This window comes from Hydractinia symbiolongicarpus, chromosome 12, assembly GCF_029227915.1.
Source record: "Hydractinia symbiolongicarpus strain clone_291-10 chromosome 12, HSymV2.1, whole genome shotgun sequence".
Lineage (NCBI taxonomy): Eukaryota > Metazoa > Cnidaria > Hydrozoa > Anthoathecata > Hydractiniidae > Hydractinia > Hydractinia symbiolongicarpus.
Window position 1 is genome coordinate 22,521,474 of NC_079886.1, and position 17,710 is coordinate 22,539,183.

At 37.6% G+C, this 17,710-nt stretch overlaps 1 protein-coding gene across 1 annotated transcript; it reads left to right on the top strand.

Annotated features, from left to right (window-relative positions):
- Positions 1-1,424: 1,424 nt before the first annotated feature.
- Positions 1,425-4,701, top strand: LOC130622565 (uncharacterized). Its single transcript, XM_057438033.1, has 3 exons — positions 1,425-1,834; positions 3,455-3,510; positions 3,609-4,701. The coding sequence occupies exons 2-3, from the start codon at positions 3,462-3,464 to the stop codon at positions 4,304-4,306; spliced, it is 747 nt and encodes a 248-aa protein (XP_057294016.1). The 5' UTR covers positions 1,425-1,834; positions 3,455-3,461; the 3' UTR covers positions 4,307-4,701.
- The last annotated feature ends 13,009 nt before the right edge of the window (positions 4,702-17,710 follow it).

Consider the following 17,710-nt stretch of genomic DNA (forward strand, 5'->3'; position numbering starts at 1 on the left):
GAGCTTTTTTTCTTTTTGATATAAGGGAAATTTTATTATAAAAAAGAGACAAAAAGCCCGGAGGTCAAGGTTGTGAAAAGGGATGTGTTTTGTGTGCGATGATCTTTCCAAAGTTACTTAGCGGTGACATGCCAGCCAGAACGACTACATGCTGGTAAGAAGAAAGAAAACCGTGATAAAAAATCACGGATTCTCAGCTATCCCTAAATACTTCTTGGCGATTTAGGCCCGCTAATTTAAATATGAGCTACACAGAAAGGTGACCATAAAATTAATCCGCGAAGTCAAATTCTGTGAAACGCGTCAAAAAGAAATAGCTTACAACGTAAATTGTTCTTTTAGTCAAGGGGCCTTAAAATTAATAATTAAGTTTAAGCTAAATAAAAAAAACAAAGGTTGTTTTTACAGCTTATGAGCACTGGCGCAAAACGATGTTCTTCACATTCAACCACTTCACAGTATTAAACCTCTAATTACACGAAGGTTTTTCCTGTGCTGACAAAATATCTGCTTGTATGACGAATTCGACAAAACAAGTTTGCTTAAAAGCAAAGTTGGTTTGTTGTGTTAAATCCAATATTAACCGTTGCAAAAACAAAATCAGTCTAACTACGTCACTAGGATGGGGGACTGGAAACAAGTCTTGCTTATTTATCTCCTATTTTTAGAATAACCTCGATCATTATGTAAGTTATACTTTAAAAAAATCTTATTGTTTCGCATCTGTTGTTTTTACGTGAATCTTGATGACCCATAAAGTTCGATTCACTGTTACAGATAGGTAGACGAACATTATTTTTTTCCCCGTAATCCTAAAAGGTTTGCGTCACTTTAACATATAGCATACTTTTTCTATGAGAATGAGTTTTTTTAAGCAAGTAAGTCCGAGAACTAAATTTAATGTGTTTGAACTGGCAAAAAAGTATTGGGTTTCACAGAAGAAAAATAACGTTTTTGTGATAATTAGCTGTTAATTCTTCTGTTCTCTCTAAATTTTTTCCAAAGCAAAGTAATTTGATCTAATACAACATTTATCCCCACTTTAAAACACATAACCATTTTTGCGACAAAAAAAAACTTATTTAGAAAACCTATTAAAAAATTGTTTCCGAAACAAAATTATAGCAGAAAATAAGCAACCTTTATAACTGGGAAACACCTCACTAAGTTTCTTTGATATAAGGTAACACGGGGCAAGATAGTTCTTGGGTTAGGATGCTTTATCCGGAAAACATTTTCGGATTAATATATCTTAAAATGCTACAACATTTAGCCAATCACATGCAACCCGGTTAGTTTTTCAGTGAATATACCATCGTTTTGCGGAATACACAAGACTTTTTTTTGAGTAGTTTGTTGTTGAATGGTAGCGAAAAAAAACATGTGGAAATAAATTATTAAGCGGCTAAACGTACTGCTGTTACGAAAATAAGTGGTTTATATTTTCATATCAATAGAAAACAGAAAGGAATAAATATACAAGTGAGAGATTCCTGTCAATGGATAATAGCTCTGTTGCACATTTCCGATTCTGACAGACTTAAAAAGAAATCAAAGTCACCAATATGTTTTAAATATTTTGAACACTGCACAGTTCACGGAGAACGCTATCTTTGAAGAGGTGACGAAGAGTGACAGGTTTCAAGTTCTGTTTTACTTTAATTTAAAATTTAGGAGAAGGGATCGTTAAAAGCGTCCAGAACCTGTTCTTCCATCATCACCTAACAATCGATCCAACCAGATTGGAACTGAAGGTTTTTTGGAACTGAGCAAAAGAAGAAAGAAACGGGAAAGCAAGCAGGCTTGCTTTGGTGAATACGTTCAGTAACAAAAAGTATGTACTCTCTGGTTGATTTTGAATTTTTTTTAAAGTAAAGCATAGCTGGACATTACCAGAAAATTTGTTCTTTGCACATACTTACTTTTGCTGTTTTACAAAATCTGTATTTGTTCATTACTTGAACAACAAGCCAACTAGTCAGCGGAGCATGAGGTTTTTTGCTTAGCTCAAATCATTTGTAAACAGTTACCTAAGGTAGACATGGCTACATCCCTGGAAATAAGCTGGTTGGAAAGAGAGAGAAATTTCGTAACGTTCACACTTCAGAACTCATTTGTCAAACAGCGAAATAAGAATTTCAGATCTTAGGTTATTTGGTTAGATACAAGATTTTAAACAATACTAATTTTACTGACTTGACACCTGAATTTTCGATTATTGGACATTTTCTTATCATGAAGTCGATTGTTCCCTGCGGACATTGTAGAATGTGCAACGCATTTTCGACTTTGTTCACTCGACCCCACACCTCTTTATAAAAAAAGCTGCAGAGTGCTGGCCAAGTGATACTGTTCGGCCGTATCATAAAATAGCCAAATAGCCATTTCCGTTCATGGTTTATAGGTGCGAATTATGTCTGCGGAATTTGGCGGGTAGGTAAGTTTATTTTATGCGGTAATACCTAAAACACCTGAACTAACTAATGCTCTTATATGATCAAATTTTTTTAATTGTATAAGAGCAGTAGTGACCAAGACGGTTAGTACTAAGGACCTATTGCTGTCCAACCTCTTGTGGGAGACTTAAGGGGTTAACAAAACAGGTTCTGGAGACAAAGTTGAAGAGACAAGAAATTGTTATTCCATTTTTTGTGATTTAAGAGGCTGCATGTGATATCATTATGTTAGTTCCTCATTCTTAAATGTTTTTGTGACTGTTATCAAAACAAAATTGTTATATTATTTTTCCCTCTAATTTCTTATCCTGTTATTATTTCGGTTAGTAACTGAACACAGAAGTTACAACTTAATATAAGAGTAAAGTAAGTAAGTAACGGTAGTTTTAATGTCCATGGGGGTTCCATTCTAATGGCTTGCTCTTCCTCCCCTCCGACTGTAACTATGTTACATTACCGCCAGAGATACGTATGGTAATTCTCTAACTTGCTTGCCTGCCACACGAGCTGTTTAGCGGTCAGTAGATGTCACCAAATGGGCTGACAGCACTACATTGTTAACATTGTTGTCTTTTGCTTGCAAATATTAGCAATCTGAAGTAATTCCGTCCAAAGCTCTTCCATTTCCTTTTAAAAAACCAAGATGACTTCATAGCAATTTAGAGCGTCACGTATATTGTGCAATGTACTGTTGTATAACAATTTATAAATTTAAAGAAAAAGAAATAAGAATGCTTGATTAAAGTCCAACGAAAAGTTTAAAACACATTAAGTAGCTACTTAGAAAAACAAATATCGTTTAAATATAAAATCAATTTAAATTAGATAAGTGTTGACAAGCAATTTGCGATTTTTCTACGTTTTAAATCTCGTCCACAGGACTTCCTTTTTGCTTTCTAATATGTGAAAAAAAAGTAAAAAAAAGCTCTGGGAACGAAATTGCTATATTCGGTCTGCTGTGTTTACTTGGAAAATGACATCCTTCCTTTTCTTTGTAGATTAGCAATGTGGATGTTTACTTTACTCTGGTCACACTTACTAGTGTTCACTTGTGGTAAGTTTCTCCTAAATTGTGCCTGTTTTTGACTAATTGAGAACTGGACTTTCTTTAGCCACTGATGTTAATATTTGTATTACTACTACTAATTATAGTGCAAGCGGTGGAGAGCAGCTATGACACAGTTGATCGGCTTTTGTCACAGCTCGATGCTTCTCATAGAAATGAAAGAAGAGAATGGCACACTAGAACACAAACCTTGCAAGATGATTTGAAAAGAACAGCATCTGAACTACTAAAGTACATTGAGTTGCGAAATCACATCAGCGTTGGCAATAAAAGAAGTCGCAACAACAAAAGAAACATTGCCCCAAATGACTATTATCGAGATGCGATATTAAAAATATTGCAGCGAAGCGCGTACCATACAAATGGCGTAACATCGAACGCGAAATCTGCTCTTTGGGGCCATGGTAGTATAAAGACCACAGTGTTTCATGGTGACGAAAATAAGGAGAGAACTAAAGCGGACGGCCCGAGCAGTACCACTATATTTCATGGGAAAAGAAACACATTTAGACAGCATGGTGGGGAACAAAGAGAAATGAATGAAGCAGGGAACCCGAGTAGCACAAGCGTGTTTCATGGAAAAAGAGATCTACTGCTGGATTTTCTTGAAGGAAATAGAAAGGTGAAGAAAGACGTTTTTGAATCTCCATCAAGCAGCGCGGTATTTCATGGAAAACGTGGGAAATACTTGGAAAGTATCGAGAAAAATATGAATTTTGAGGAAAGGAAAAATTTTGATGCACTGCTTATGAAGTTGGAAAAAGAAATTAGAGATAGACTTTAGGGGCTAAGAAGTGCTTGTAAAATCGTTTTTTCTCATTTCAAACAATTAATTTAAACATAGGAGTGTGCATGTATAGAACTCAATTTTTTTCTTTTTAATGAATGAGTTAAATTTGACAGATAAAACCACTTTTTTCTTTTTAAGCTCCGTAGTTTGTTAAAAGGCTGACATACATAAAATTAAAATTCATACCGCATTCCCTCTAATATAAGACCCATCTTCTATTACATGAAGACATCTCTGAAAAGGGGTTAGTATAAGAGGGATTATATTATTCCTAGAATGAGGTTAATAAAGGTAAACGAAATAAAAGTTATGTCACAAACTCTTTTTTTCTCTAACTTTTGCTTTCACTCTATGTAAATGTTTTTACGTAATATCATTGTCTGAGTCAATTTCCAAGTCTACATCAATTGTCAGGACTTGTTGTCCCGTGTCTGTACATTGTTACTGCTGGTATTAGTAAGAAAAAACGTCAAGGAATTATGCTGAATGAGAAGAAACTTACAGATTTAAGTTAACAATCAAAAAATAAAATTTTATTGGTCCAATAATTTTGTACGTATTTTCCTACCCCTACTTCTAAGTCATGGACGGTACAAATCAACGGCCTAAATTAAAAGGCGTCTGCAATTAGAAGAGAGCTAGTATTTGAGGAGGTCTTTCATCTATACAACAGACCTCTATAAGGGGGCTACAATTAGAAGTGGGTGTAGTATTTGAGGGAGTCTCTTACCAGAAGAAATACGGTACTTTCTGGTCTGTATAATGCCACATTGCTATCATTGGTTGGGCCAATAACGCCATGAATTCATAAATACTATGCATATTTATACCGAGAAATAGCATTTACAGATTTTCTAATTTTAGGTGAATGTTAGTGATCATTTACTTAAACTCTGAGAAGTTTAATTTTTGATACTGCACTTTATCGTAATATCAACGCGATCTGATAAAAAGCTAAAAAATACCGCATAATTTCTTTTTTTGCGGGTTATAAAAAAACTTAGTGTTTTGGGGAATTTAAGTTCACGAATTATTTAAAAACCGCAAAATTTTCTTTTTGTAAAGATTTCGACACAAAGCTTTTAAAGTTTCTAAAGTGTTTATCAGGTTAAAAAAAATTTAAACCTTTTGGACGGTTATTTTTTCTCTCCAAAAATCATTATTAAAGAAAAGCTACACAGGTTGTATCCAATCATCTTTTACTTGAAGATCCAAAAAAGAACAACTAAAGAAGGAAAGCAAATTACAATATCTGAATTACATATAGAAGTTGTCATTTTAAGAATACAACAACGAAATGAAAATTAAACTTAAATCAAGAAAACCAAAACAAGTTCAGCTTGATAGGAAGAAGTATCTGCTATGGAAGAGGGGAAACAGGTGAATTAATTGATGTTTTAGGGAACAGCCTAAAAGTAGTTCATGAGAAATTTCCAAGAAAGTGGCAATTTGACAGGGAAAAATATTTTTGATCTTGTTAATAAGTTGGATTTACTATGTAGTCCGGAACTTCTGACAGAGAGTTTGATGTGGTGAATCGTTGTTTCATCACAGTCTTTTTTGAGTTGGTTAAGACTACAAGATGAAAGAGATAGACACATAAAAATTGTAAAATACTTTTCAAAATGCTTGCTTAATTGTTTCTTCGGCTACAACCAGCGGTTTGGCAAGCGCTATTAGCAAGAACAAAGGGAAGTCCGCAGAAGATAATAAGTATAGTAGACGTCCGGTAATTCGAATGCCGCTTAATTCGAACGTTCCGTTATTTCGGACAAATGGCCAAGTCCCTTGAGTTTGGTTTAATAAAGTCTTATATTTAAAGCTGTTTAATTCGAACTCTGCTAATTCTAACAATATTTTTAGTTCCAAGTCCTATTATGATCGTTAATTCAAACTTTTGTGTATCGATAAATAAAACCTTATGGGAAAATAAAAAATACGATTTTATTTTTATTTATTTTTATGCATATGGTTGCAAAATTTCTTTAATTTATTAATTAAATAGGCATTTCCGAAAGAATAAAGCTTACAAGGAATTTGGAAACCTTGCCCATCGCCAAGCAAACAACGGTAAAAGATTTTTATAAAAAGTTGCAGTAAAGTTGATACCTTATAGTCAGAAATTTTCGCGACAACTAATTTTCGCGATTTTCGCGATTTTTGGGCATTTTCCCGAAATTAGAATGGCACAAAAAAAAATTAATTGACAAAATCGCGTAGATAAAAACCGCGAAATATTTTCTTTCTTTCTTTATTTTTTAGAAGCAGACGTAAATTTTTCGCAACAAAATAATTCTGGTGATACCTAGTTTGATAAAAGCCGCGAAAATCAAGGAAGAAATGCACTTTTAAACACAATTTCAGATGGTGGTTTGCCTGTTAACCTAAATAGCATTTTGTGTTATAAATCATCGATCTCCTTTTTTATGAAATTTCCTCTTTTTTTAAACTTTCCTGTCTAACTCTTACACCTATAAAACCTCTTCAGTTTTAATTCTTCTATCCCTAGTGACATTTCTTACCAGATACCAAAGGCCAAAAGAGGTCGGAGGACATGGGTCTAAAAGACAGTATGGGATTTCGTTTCGACATTTTCCTTAAACGTCAATACCATTATTTAGGTAAACACCGAGGCAAGTTTGAAAGGTTGTACTATCCTCGCTTGATCAAAAATAAAGGTTCTTCCGCTACCTTATTAATTATAACATTGGCCTTTTATGAAAAAAGTTTCCTTTTACAGATGCCATTATTAGAGTAGAAAAACGTACTTAAAAATCATATTTTGTGTTTCCTCCACTCCGTAACTTTATGAATTTCGCGAAAAGTAAATGTCGCGAAAAAAATTCAAGGCAACGAATCGCAAAAATAAAAATCGCGAAATTGTCCCAAAATCTTTATCGCGAAATTAAAATGTCGCGAAAATTTCTGACTATAAGGTAAAGTTATATTAGCATAAAACCTTTTTTTTAAAATTCTTGTTTTTTCTGAACTTCCGATAATCCGAACATTCGTTAATTCGAACAAATAACTTAGTCCCTTGTGTGTTCGAATTAACGGACGTCTACTGTATATACTAGAAAAAGAAATTAACTAAAGTTAAATGTTCACGACTTTTCCAGGTCTTATCATCCATCGCCTTATAAAGTTATTGTAAAAAGATGTTCTGCCTCTGTTTTCGGGTTTTTTTTCCTTGTTGTGTAAACTTAACCAAATTGTCAACGACAACGAATGAATAGTCTTAACACTCATTTGAAGTCTCTAAATGGTGGAAATCGATGCTCGATAAAGGTAGATACTAAATCGATGGAGTTTATAGGAGCATAGCATTTAGTGTTTGTTGTTTTACACAGGAATACGACATTTCTACATTTGGTCAGCGGAGCTTCGTTTGCTTGTTCAATGCGATTGCACCTACAAGTTCTAAAGGCAATACTAGCTATCCGTAAATCTATTACTTGGTGGAACATGACAAAGAATTTCAGCCTCTCTAATGAGACTTCTGCAGGTCCTCATTTCTTTAAATTATCTCAAAGATTCACCTGCTGCTATGAAGAGTATCTTTTTTTAAAGTCTTCAAAGTTTGTTGTATCAGAATTAATGGATGCAGTCCAGGTCTTACTGTTTTTTTCCTGTTTAATCTATCATCAAATACCCGTTCCATAGTATAGAAGTGGGGGCACTCTGGGCTATCTTTACTGACAAGAGGAAAACGACTCCAAGCATATGTAACTGCACTCTGAATTCCTGGTTTAAAGTTCTTCTCTCTTAACGCTGACGTGTTGCATTAAATTTGCAGTTGGTATGCAAACAAGTTTAAATCAGTTTTAACATGAAAGCGTGGTAAATAGTACAGGTAGGCACAGAAATGGCCCGACATTTTAAATAAAGAAATTCTAAATTTGAACTTTAGTATTTTTGTTCTGTACTGTTCAATGTCGGACTTCCAAAACAAATAAATCGAAGCACTTTGCATGTGATTCAACGCACAACCGAGACCCTATCTAGAGGTATCTGCATGAAGTATATAAAGCAAGTAATCGTGGACTGAGCGTGTAAGGCAACAACGTAACCAGTGACTTTTGATAATCTTTCTCCTATTTTACCTTAGCTGATTCTTATTTACTTTCTGAACATTTTGACAGGTCATAATGAAATTTTAAATAGCCAACCAAGCCTAATAAACTTCTTAGCTCAAAAATTGTGTTAAGGGGATATTATACCAATTAATCCAATTAATCGAATTCGATTTGTCGAAATTACATTGCGCATTAAAATAAATCGAAATTTGACAGGTGATATACAAAAACAAATTTTTAATATTTTTTTTTCGATAAAAATGTCTTTAGAGAGCGAAGACGAAGATGAACTCGCTGATTTTGCACTTACTATTTAAGCAACCAAAAATTTAAGAAAAAATCGGAAACGTCGTATGTGGACAGAAAAATGGCTGCAGAAAAGACTTAATTTAGATACTTTATTAAACGAATTTCGGTTAGATCAAGAAGAACATTTTAATTTTCTTTAGATGTCTTCTGTTAAAGGGGCTACGAACCGGTTAAAATGCTCACATTCCGTATATCCTGAAAAATCCGGCAAACGCGTTTCGCGAAATGAACAGACCAGCGCATTTTGCTTGCTGGTTCAATATTTTTTTCGAAAAGTATGTTACAAAGAAGTATTTCAGCAATACTTATCCTAGATGAAAACATGACCAAGGCTGGAGAAGATAAAAATTCTAGATATATGTATATGTTTGAGTCTGTAAATTACATACATGCCGGAAAAATAGCCATTTTTGTTTTCGCCGCCATCAGCTCGACTTTTGTGGAAGTCACTAAAGTCGAAAACCGGCAGCCGTTCCGTAGACCCTTTAATACCCTCCAGAGCGTTTATTCCAACATCCATTCACAAGTGAAAATCTCGTTAAATTCAGTTATATCCATTTTCGAAGAAAAATGTTTTATAAAGTCCTCTTAATGTTTATGAAACTCACATTTTTCTGAACGCACATTTAATGTACAGATTATAAGCATTTTTATTCGGCTCAAAACCTTTCGATTAATTAAAATGGGTAAACTGGTCCGACTTTTTAAAAATCAAATTCGACAAGTCCGAACATGCCGAATGGATACGATTTTTACACGACACACGATCCAATTTGTCGAATTCGATTTATATAGAATAGTGTTTCACCGCTTTTAGGCCTTTTTAAATCGCAACATACTCCGGCTCGATTTTGAAAATGTGAGATATAGTTATTAAAAAGGAGGATAATACACCAGCAAATTGTATATATATATAAAATACTCTTCGACGATACCCTTCCAAACATTTTTTTATTAAACACTTGCGGTAGTCAACACAGTCTAAGTGTCTTATCTCGTTTGCCCACAACTGTGAGCGGTGTCTATTATCTGATTTATAATAAATTATCAACCATATACTAGGCAAGTACTGCTTTAACTCTGTGTAAAGTGGTCGCGGCATTGAACCATAGTTTTGTAGGATTGGTACCTCGTCCTTTAAACATATCTTTGTTGTCTATTCTTAAACAACTCCAACGTCATCATCAGTGGTTGATAAGACATGCCAGTTCTACCGTAACATGTACCCTTTCTTTATCTCGCGATGGAGAACAAGATAAACGAACACTGTTTACTACATCTTGTTGCTGTTTTAACAGTGTTTCGTACGACTTAACTTTAGAATAGGCTGTTGAGGTGGCATCTACTGCCATTTGAACAAATTAATACCTCAGACGTTACTTTCTCAAACCCTCTCGACTTTCGCTATTCTCGGGCATCTACTATATTTACTGCCAATAGTGTTGCTAAGGTAACCTACTAAAAGTCCTCCAACCACAAGGTTCTTTCTAACGATTTTGTCAATCAGGATAATAAAATAATTATCTGCACTATCCGCAATTGCATCATGCTATTAACACATTCCATCGCCTCAAAAGGTTCAGATACACGTTGTTTTTTTTACAAGAAACATGTATTTAGGCTTAGGCTCAATGTCTCTTAGTTTTTTCGAGAAAAAAACCTCAAATGTTTCTTATTTGTTTTCTAGTCTCAATTGTTTCAAAAACATAAAGAAAACGATATGCTGGAAGAAGAGGGCAACCTCGAGCCCAGGTCCGGTAGCGTTTTTTTATATAAAGATGAAACACGCGCGTTCATCTTTATATCAAAAAACGCTACAGGCCCTGGGTTCGAGGTTGAGAAGAGGGTGCAGATGATGGAAACATTTTTGATTTGTTTGACATTTAGTGCTTTCTGTTTAGTTTTTGGTTTTTGGAGAAGAATATGTCTAAAAAAATTGTTTCTTGCCTTTCTGAGCCTGCCCATGTTTCTTAGATGTTTCTTAGTTTTTTGCCCATTTGAGCCTTTTTGTATGCCTGTTTCTTGTAAAAAAAAGTGTAATTGCTTGAATACAATAGGAAAACGTTACCCACATTTGCTTCACAGGAAATGCCTTTTATTTGACCGATTCTCTTTTTTAGATTCTTCTGTTAGATATCATTAGTTATCACGGAAATACGTATCGCCATAGATTTTTCCACAGAATTTATGGAAGATTCCCACGAGGTAAACTGTAAAAAACGAATTTAGCGACGAATTATCTGAGAAAAAGTTTTGTGAATTCCACGAAAAACAAAAAAAATTTGGCGAATTCAAAATGTTGAGTTAAAAAATGTACAGTTATTATGACTTTCCGGTAATGAGTTGAAATAAACACTAAAGATATAGTAAAAACCTTTGATTTAAAATAGAATTAAATACAAGAAAACACATGTTGAAAAGTGAAAAGCGTAAAAAGATGATGAAAAATATTTCTCGAAGTCATTTGGGGTACAATTTAGGTGCAAGCGTTCCTATATTTTCGTTCTATGGCGCCGTAGATTAGTGGTTATAGCTCTCGTACTCTGTGCGGAAGACCGGGGTTCGATTCCTCTTGACGGCAATTCAACGTGGGCGAGTAAATGGTACCATAGCCCCGGGTTAATCCAAGCCATGTGAAGGAAAGTGGGAGATGGCACACTGTGTGGGCAGTTGGATATTGCCGGGAGTTGTCTAGTGGAGCGCAGGCCCTATTAATTGGGTCCGCGTAGCTCAAAAGGAGCATTAAATCCATCCATCCATCCATCCATCCATCCATCCATCCATCCATCCATCCATCCATCCATCCATCCATCCATCCATCCATCCATCCATCCATCCATCCATCCATCCATCCATCCATCCATCCATCCATCCATCCATCCATCCATCCATCCATCCATCCATCCATCCATCCATCCATCCATCCATCCATCCATCCATCCATCCATCCATCCATCCATCCATCCATCCATCCATCCATCCATCCATCCATCCATCCATCCATCCATCCATCCATCCATCCATCCATCCATCCATCCATCCATCCATCCATCCATCCATCCATCCATCCATCCATCCATCCATCCATCCATCCATCCATCCATCCATCCATCCATCCATCCATCCATCCATCCATCCATCCATCCATCCATCCATCCATCCATCCATCCATCCATCCATCCATCCATCCATCCATCCATCCATCCATCCATCCATCCATCCATCCATCCATCCATCCATCCATCCATCCATCCATCCATCCATCCATCCATCCATCCATCCATCCATCCATCCATCCATCCATCCATCCATCCATCCATCCATCCATCCATCCATCCATCCATCCATCCATCCATCCATCCATCCATCCATCCATCCATCCATCCATCCATCCATCCATCCATCCATCCATCCATCCATCCATCCATCCATCCATCCATCCATCCATCCATCCATCCATCCATCCATCCATCCATCCATCCATCCATCCATCCATCCATCCATCCATCCATCCATCCATCCATCCATCCATCCATCCATCCATCCATCCATCCATCCATCCATCCATCCATCCATCCATCCATCCATCCATCCATCCATCCATCCATCCATCCATCCATCCATCCATCCATCCATCCATCCATCCATCCATCCATCCATCCATCCATCCATCCATCCATCCATCCATCCATCCATCCATCCATCCATCCATCCATCCATCCATCCATCCATCCATCCATCCATCCATCCATCCATCCATCCATCCATCCATCCATCCATCCATCCATCCATCCATCCATCCATCCATCCATCCATCCATCCATCCATCCATCCATCCATCCATCCATCCATCCATCCATCCATCCATCCATCCATCCATCCATCCATCCATCCATCCATCCATCCATCCATCCATCCATCCATCCATCCATCCATCCATCCATCCATCCATCCATCCATCCATCCATCCATCCATCCATCCATCCATCCATCCATCCATCCATCCATCCATCCATCCATCCATCCATCCATCCATCCATCCATCCGTCCGTCCGTCCGTCCATCCATCCATCCATCCATCCATCCATCCAACCATCCATCCAACCATCGAAATGGGCATGTTCCGTTTTTCTGCAAGGAAAGATGTGCATTCTCTGCCCATCAATTAAATGACTCTGTAAGCATTGAAGTCAAACACTATTATATATCAAGAAATGCTCCAGTAATCCGGGATTTGGCAGCGCTAACATTAAACGTGTTTTTCTACTACCATTGGCAGATCTTACTAGGCGTAAACCATTCAGCCAGCTAGCCCAACGGAGAGATAGAGAAATGTCTGTTCTGGGACAGCGCACGCACATCAAGGAAATTCCCTAAATGCCAATAACCAACACAAAATAATATGATATATAAATGCCAATAACTGACACAAACTCATATTAAATCATATATAATAGTATATATTCATATTATACAGAATATAAGTAAGAATTATCATGACCGTGCTAGAAAAAATTGTTGGTTGGAATCAAAAAATTATATAATAAAGGAGATGTCCATTAATGATCACCTAATAACGCCTGATCGAATAGTCCGTGCTGATTCATGGACACTAATGTTCGTACCCGATCATTTAAAGACACAGGAAATGTGTACTGCCGTAGTTCGTGAACATCCCTGGACATTAATGTTAGTACCCGATCATTTCAAGACACAAGAAATGTGTGACCGAGCAGTTCGGGAATATCCTAAGATCATAGAATATGTTCCAGATCGTTTCAGAGCCATGGTTACCCAAAGCCTTTAATAATAAGTGACTGAGTTGTGTGACGAATGCGAGATTGAACTTGATAAATATGATAGATGCTCCTGTGGAAGAAGGCTAGTTATATGTGGGAAAATGCTGTGTTGGCGGCACTATATAATGCATATAACGCACAACGGTTGATGGTGTATTTGTAAAAATTCTTAGTTGGACCCTGGTTATTATAATAAAGGATGTTCAAATTTTACAATGACTCCGTAGAGACGAGGGATTTCTACAGTAAACCAACTGTGCTCGATATTGACGAGGTTCAAATTGAGAATATCGTACTCAGCAATCCAAGCCAACAAAGGCAAGGATGAGCGCTTTGTCATTGGTTATAACCATAACAACAAGATATCATCGTTGCTAATCATAACACCGCGAGGTCTATATAGCAATGGTGCACCAGATACGATGATGGATCTTCGCTTACCATGTCATTTGATATGCAAGAATGGCTGGATAAATATCAGATCATCCTAGCCAGGATCGAGAAATTGTATGGTAGTGAATTCACGATCTCACCTGTTAAAAATGGTAGATATATTAGTACCAAGGTCCAGGAATGGAATAGCAAAATAACCACTGATTATTATAACAAACCAGTACCTGAAAATTAGCCGTGTGAATGTACGCCTATCATCAAGCTATCCAGCATTTATCGACAGGGATCCAAAAATTATCTGCAGGTCCTTTTGGAGGAGTGTAAATATAAGCACGTCATCAAGGACACGTCATCAAGGACACGTCATCTTATTGATTCAGATGACGACGAAGAACCATTCTTTGTAGTATAGTTAAACTCGATAGATTTTGTATGCAACTGTATACAAAATAAATTGAATGATTTGAAAAGAGAAGCGAGAGAATTAGGGATAAGTGGGTATTCAACCCTTAAGAAATCTGATCTTATCGCTGCTATTCACAAAGTAAAATTTAAGGACGTTTCAACAGAAACCCTTGGGCCTCATTGTAAATCATGCCCAGAAATAACAGCTATGAAAATATTGGAGGAGTACATCAGAGGCTTGGAAACAAAACAAAAACGAAGTATAATCTATGAAGGTGACCTAATGATTGATGCAACTACCGGTGAAGTTGTGGGTATCGTCTAATTTGTTCATTAACAAATTAGATTATGAATATTTAGGTGGATCATCTAGGTATTTCTTACATAATTCACAGACTGCAAGTTTTTTAACAATTCTAATCTCGCCTCATCGCAGCCTTTGGCTACAAGTGCTTGTCTCTCTTGTTCATTGATCGTTTCCACGATCTTTTTCGTACGTTGTCGAATCTGCTCCTTTAGCCTCATATATTTTTGCTTCTCTTGGTTTATTAGTGAAAATTCATAATCACTTATCACTCCATTCTCAATCGCCCTGCTAATCAAATCGACAATACTATTCAGCTTCGTTTCCGCTAATAATCTTATACTATCATGCTTTTTGCGTTTATAATTCATCTTTTTTCCACCTTGTTTTAAAGCAGTCTGTCCCAATCCAACGGCAATGCTGATCCCACCCATTGCCACTGCCAGAGGAAGTCCGATTCCTGATAATATACTCGTAATACCAACACCGCTCGTGATAACACTTATCGCTAATAACCCGTGATCCATATAATGGATCCAGGTACCATGCATTCCAAATTTTTTCGACAGCTTTTCACGTTGTTTAACTTCATTTCGTAGGTATATTTCGATTTCTTCTATTTTCTTCAGCCGATAGACCTGACTTTCGTTATTCTCTTGCTCAGGCGCACTCGGTGGTAAGCTCGGGTAAAGCTTTGTAATATCTGTCACATTTATTCTATAATCAATTGGATGGTTATACCCATGAATAAAACGTTCTTATCGTGGTGATACTCTTCTGTGAGCATGAACTCAAGGCGATCCGTTGAACCTTTCAAAGGAAGACATACAGGGTTATCGAAAATCCATGTTAACATATCTCCCCAACCACCTACCTCCTTGGTAGGTAGAATGGCTAGTATCTTGGATTTTTTACCATCCAGCAAGCAATCATCTTCATCGAGTTGGTGACAAATGAGTCTCAGCTGTTGGTAGACGTCGGTCCTGTAGAAGCTGTCATAGTCGCCCTCGGCAAACATTGCTTCGGTATGAAGATTATAACCCATAAGGTCCAGTAGTGATTTATCGACTATCGCAACGTACCCCTTGTTAACTCTGACTCTACAGACTCCATTCCTGAGTACAAAGAACTTGATCCTGTTCCCTGCTTGGTCGTTGACTATGGTCGCGAGATCCTCGATCCTATATAGACCTTTTTCGATCGTGATGAGGGCTTCAAAATTCCCGACGGTAAAATCCCCATCATTGGTCTATCCGGGCGTCGCTTTATAAATCTTGATATCGTTATTTCTTCGAAAAGGTTCAGCCACGTAGCTCGTATGCTGATACATTTCAGAGCTATCTTAATGTCCTGCTCTAGGTAGTCGTCAAAAGTTATAGGCTTTGATATGTCAGTTATATACAATTGCTTAATCTTTCTTAAAAGAAAAGATGAATATTTATAGCTATAACCCAAAGGCAAAGTACAAGTCTAACAGAGGCGAGTGGCCTCTCGGTGTAACTAACTTGGAGTATCAGGACCTCTACCTGTCTACGACTCAGCACATTTCCGTGGCATTCCCACAGTTCACCAAATATCCCATCAAAGTTCCCACTAACCTGCTGAACGATCCCGTGAGTGTAAATTGGGAAGGCCAAGCCCTGGACTATTGGAACATTCAGGTCAATTTTGCTTGTCATTGCGCGACAACGGCGTTGGGGATCTCTGCCAAGCACATGAGTGGCTCCGTACCCCTCGTTAACTCGATATTTAAATTCCACGTGTACTACCACATGAGGCGTATTTTAGCAAAAATGAAGGTACCCATGCCATACAAAGAAGGCTTTTTCAGTACGAGAATCCTTACTCCACCTTGGGGTATGCGCAGGTATGCCGTGAGTATGGTGAAAATCCTAATAGTCCCTACAAGTTTAAATCCCTAGTGTCATCGTTGACGAGTGGTAGATGGTGGCCGCAGGTTGATGGGGATTGGGCCAAATTCATCATACCAACCTCACATCGGAAGGCCTAACCAAGCTAAGCGAAAGTATACGCGTCTATGTTGTCTTATTGCTAGGTTCTCAAGCGAGTGCTAAGGCATCAATCCTAGGCTCTAATGCCGATAACTATACAGCAAGGCAAATCTTATTGCAAAAATTCGAGGCCATGGTTAAACGTGATGAAAACGTAGGTGAAAACATCAACGAGTTTCAAAAGGTGTTACAGTACGCACGAACTCCAGTCAATTTCGCCGTCATGCCCAGCGTATACATGCTTCCTTCAAACATGGATCTTCGTATTGGAAAGATTGTGGGATATAACAACAACGTTCTAATAGCTCCATCTAACATATGTGTAGGTATGGAGCTAGATCTGAATACCAGGGGCCATGCTGTCAAACATAAGACAGCCTTCACGACACCTCCTAGGCAACATATCAAGAAAACCACGCCTCATACCAAGGAAGCTCACAGACAGCATGAGGATACCAAAGCCACGCTGGTTACGGTCGGAGTAGAATTGATCCTTGCCATTATATGGTTGAAGAGATAGATGTAATAGTTGTCTGATAAGCCAGTGGCTTATCAGAACGTTCACTACTCTATGATCTCTTCCCACTCCTTCTGTTTCCCATGGATGCAACGGCGATCCCTACAGCTCCAGCAATTGCTAAATACAGATGACTCGCTACTAACTCTACAACCTTGGCAGCGACTCTGAAGAAAAATGATACGATAGCGCCAATGATCCCTGGGAGGGCGGCTCCGGCTTTACCTGCTAGATACTTCAAAAATCTCCCGAGTCTTTCAAGCTGTTTTTGCTATCTGTACTTCCTCCGGCAGCACCTCCACTTCCAGTAACTGCCAGGACGATGGTAGAGACCAGTAGACCAACAGCAGAAACGATGCTCGCGTTAGTGATCCCCTGTTCCTTAAAGAGGATTTTCAGCTTCTCCCTTAGCGATGTGTCGTCCTCAGCGATCTTCATGAAGCTCTCCTTAATCGCCTTCAACTGATTGCGGATATCCTTATCCCAAATTTTTTGTTGCTCCTCGGATACACCTGGTGTAGCTTTCTTTGTCTCTAACCTCTTCAGTTTACCGCTGAGAGTCTGAAGCTCGCGCTTAAACCCC

What these genes read in the sequence shown, in the direction of transcription:
- LOC130622565 (XM_057438033.1), top strand. Translation starts at nt 3,462, where the DNA reads ATGTGGATGTTTACTTTACTCTGGTCACACTTACTAGTGTTCACTTGT. An exon ending in CTTACTAGTGTTCACTTGTG is followed by an intron (nt 3,511 to 3,608) that starts GTAAGTTTCTCC and finishes TACTAATTATAG; the next exon opens with TGCAAGCGGTGGAGAGCAGC.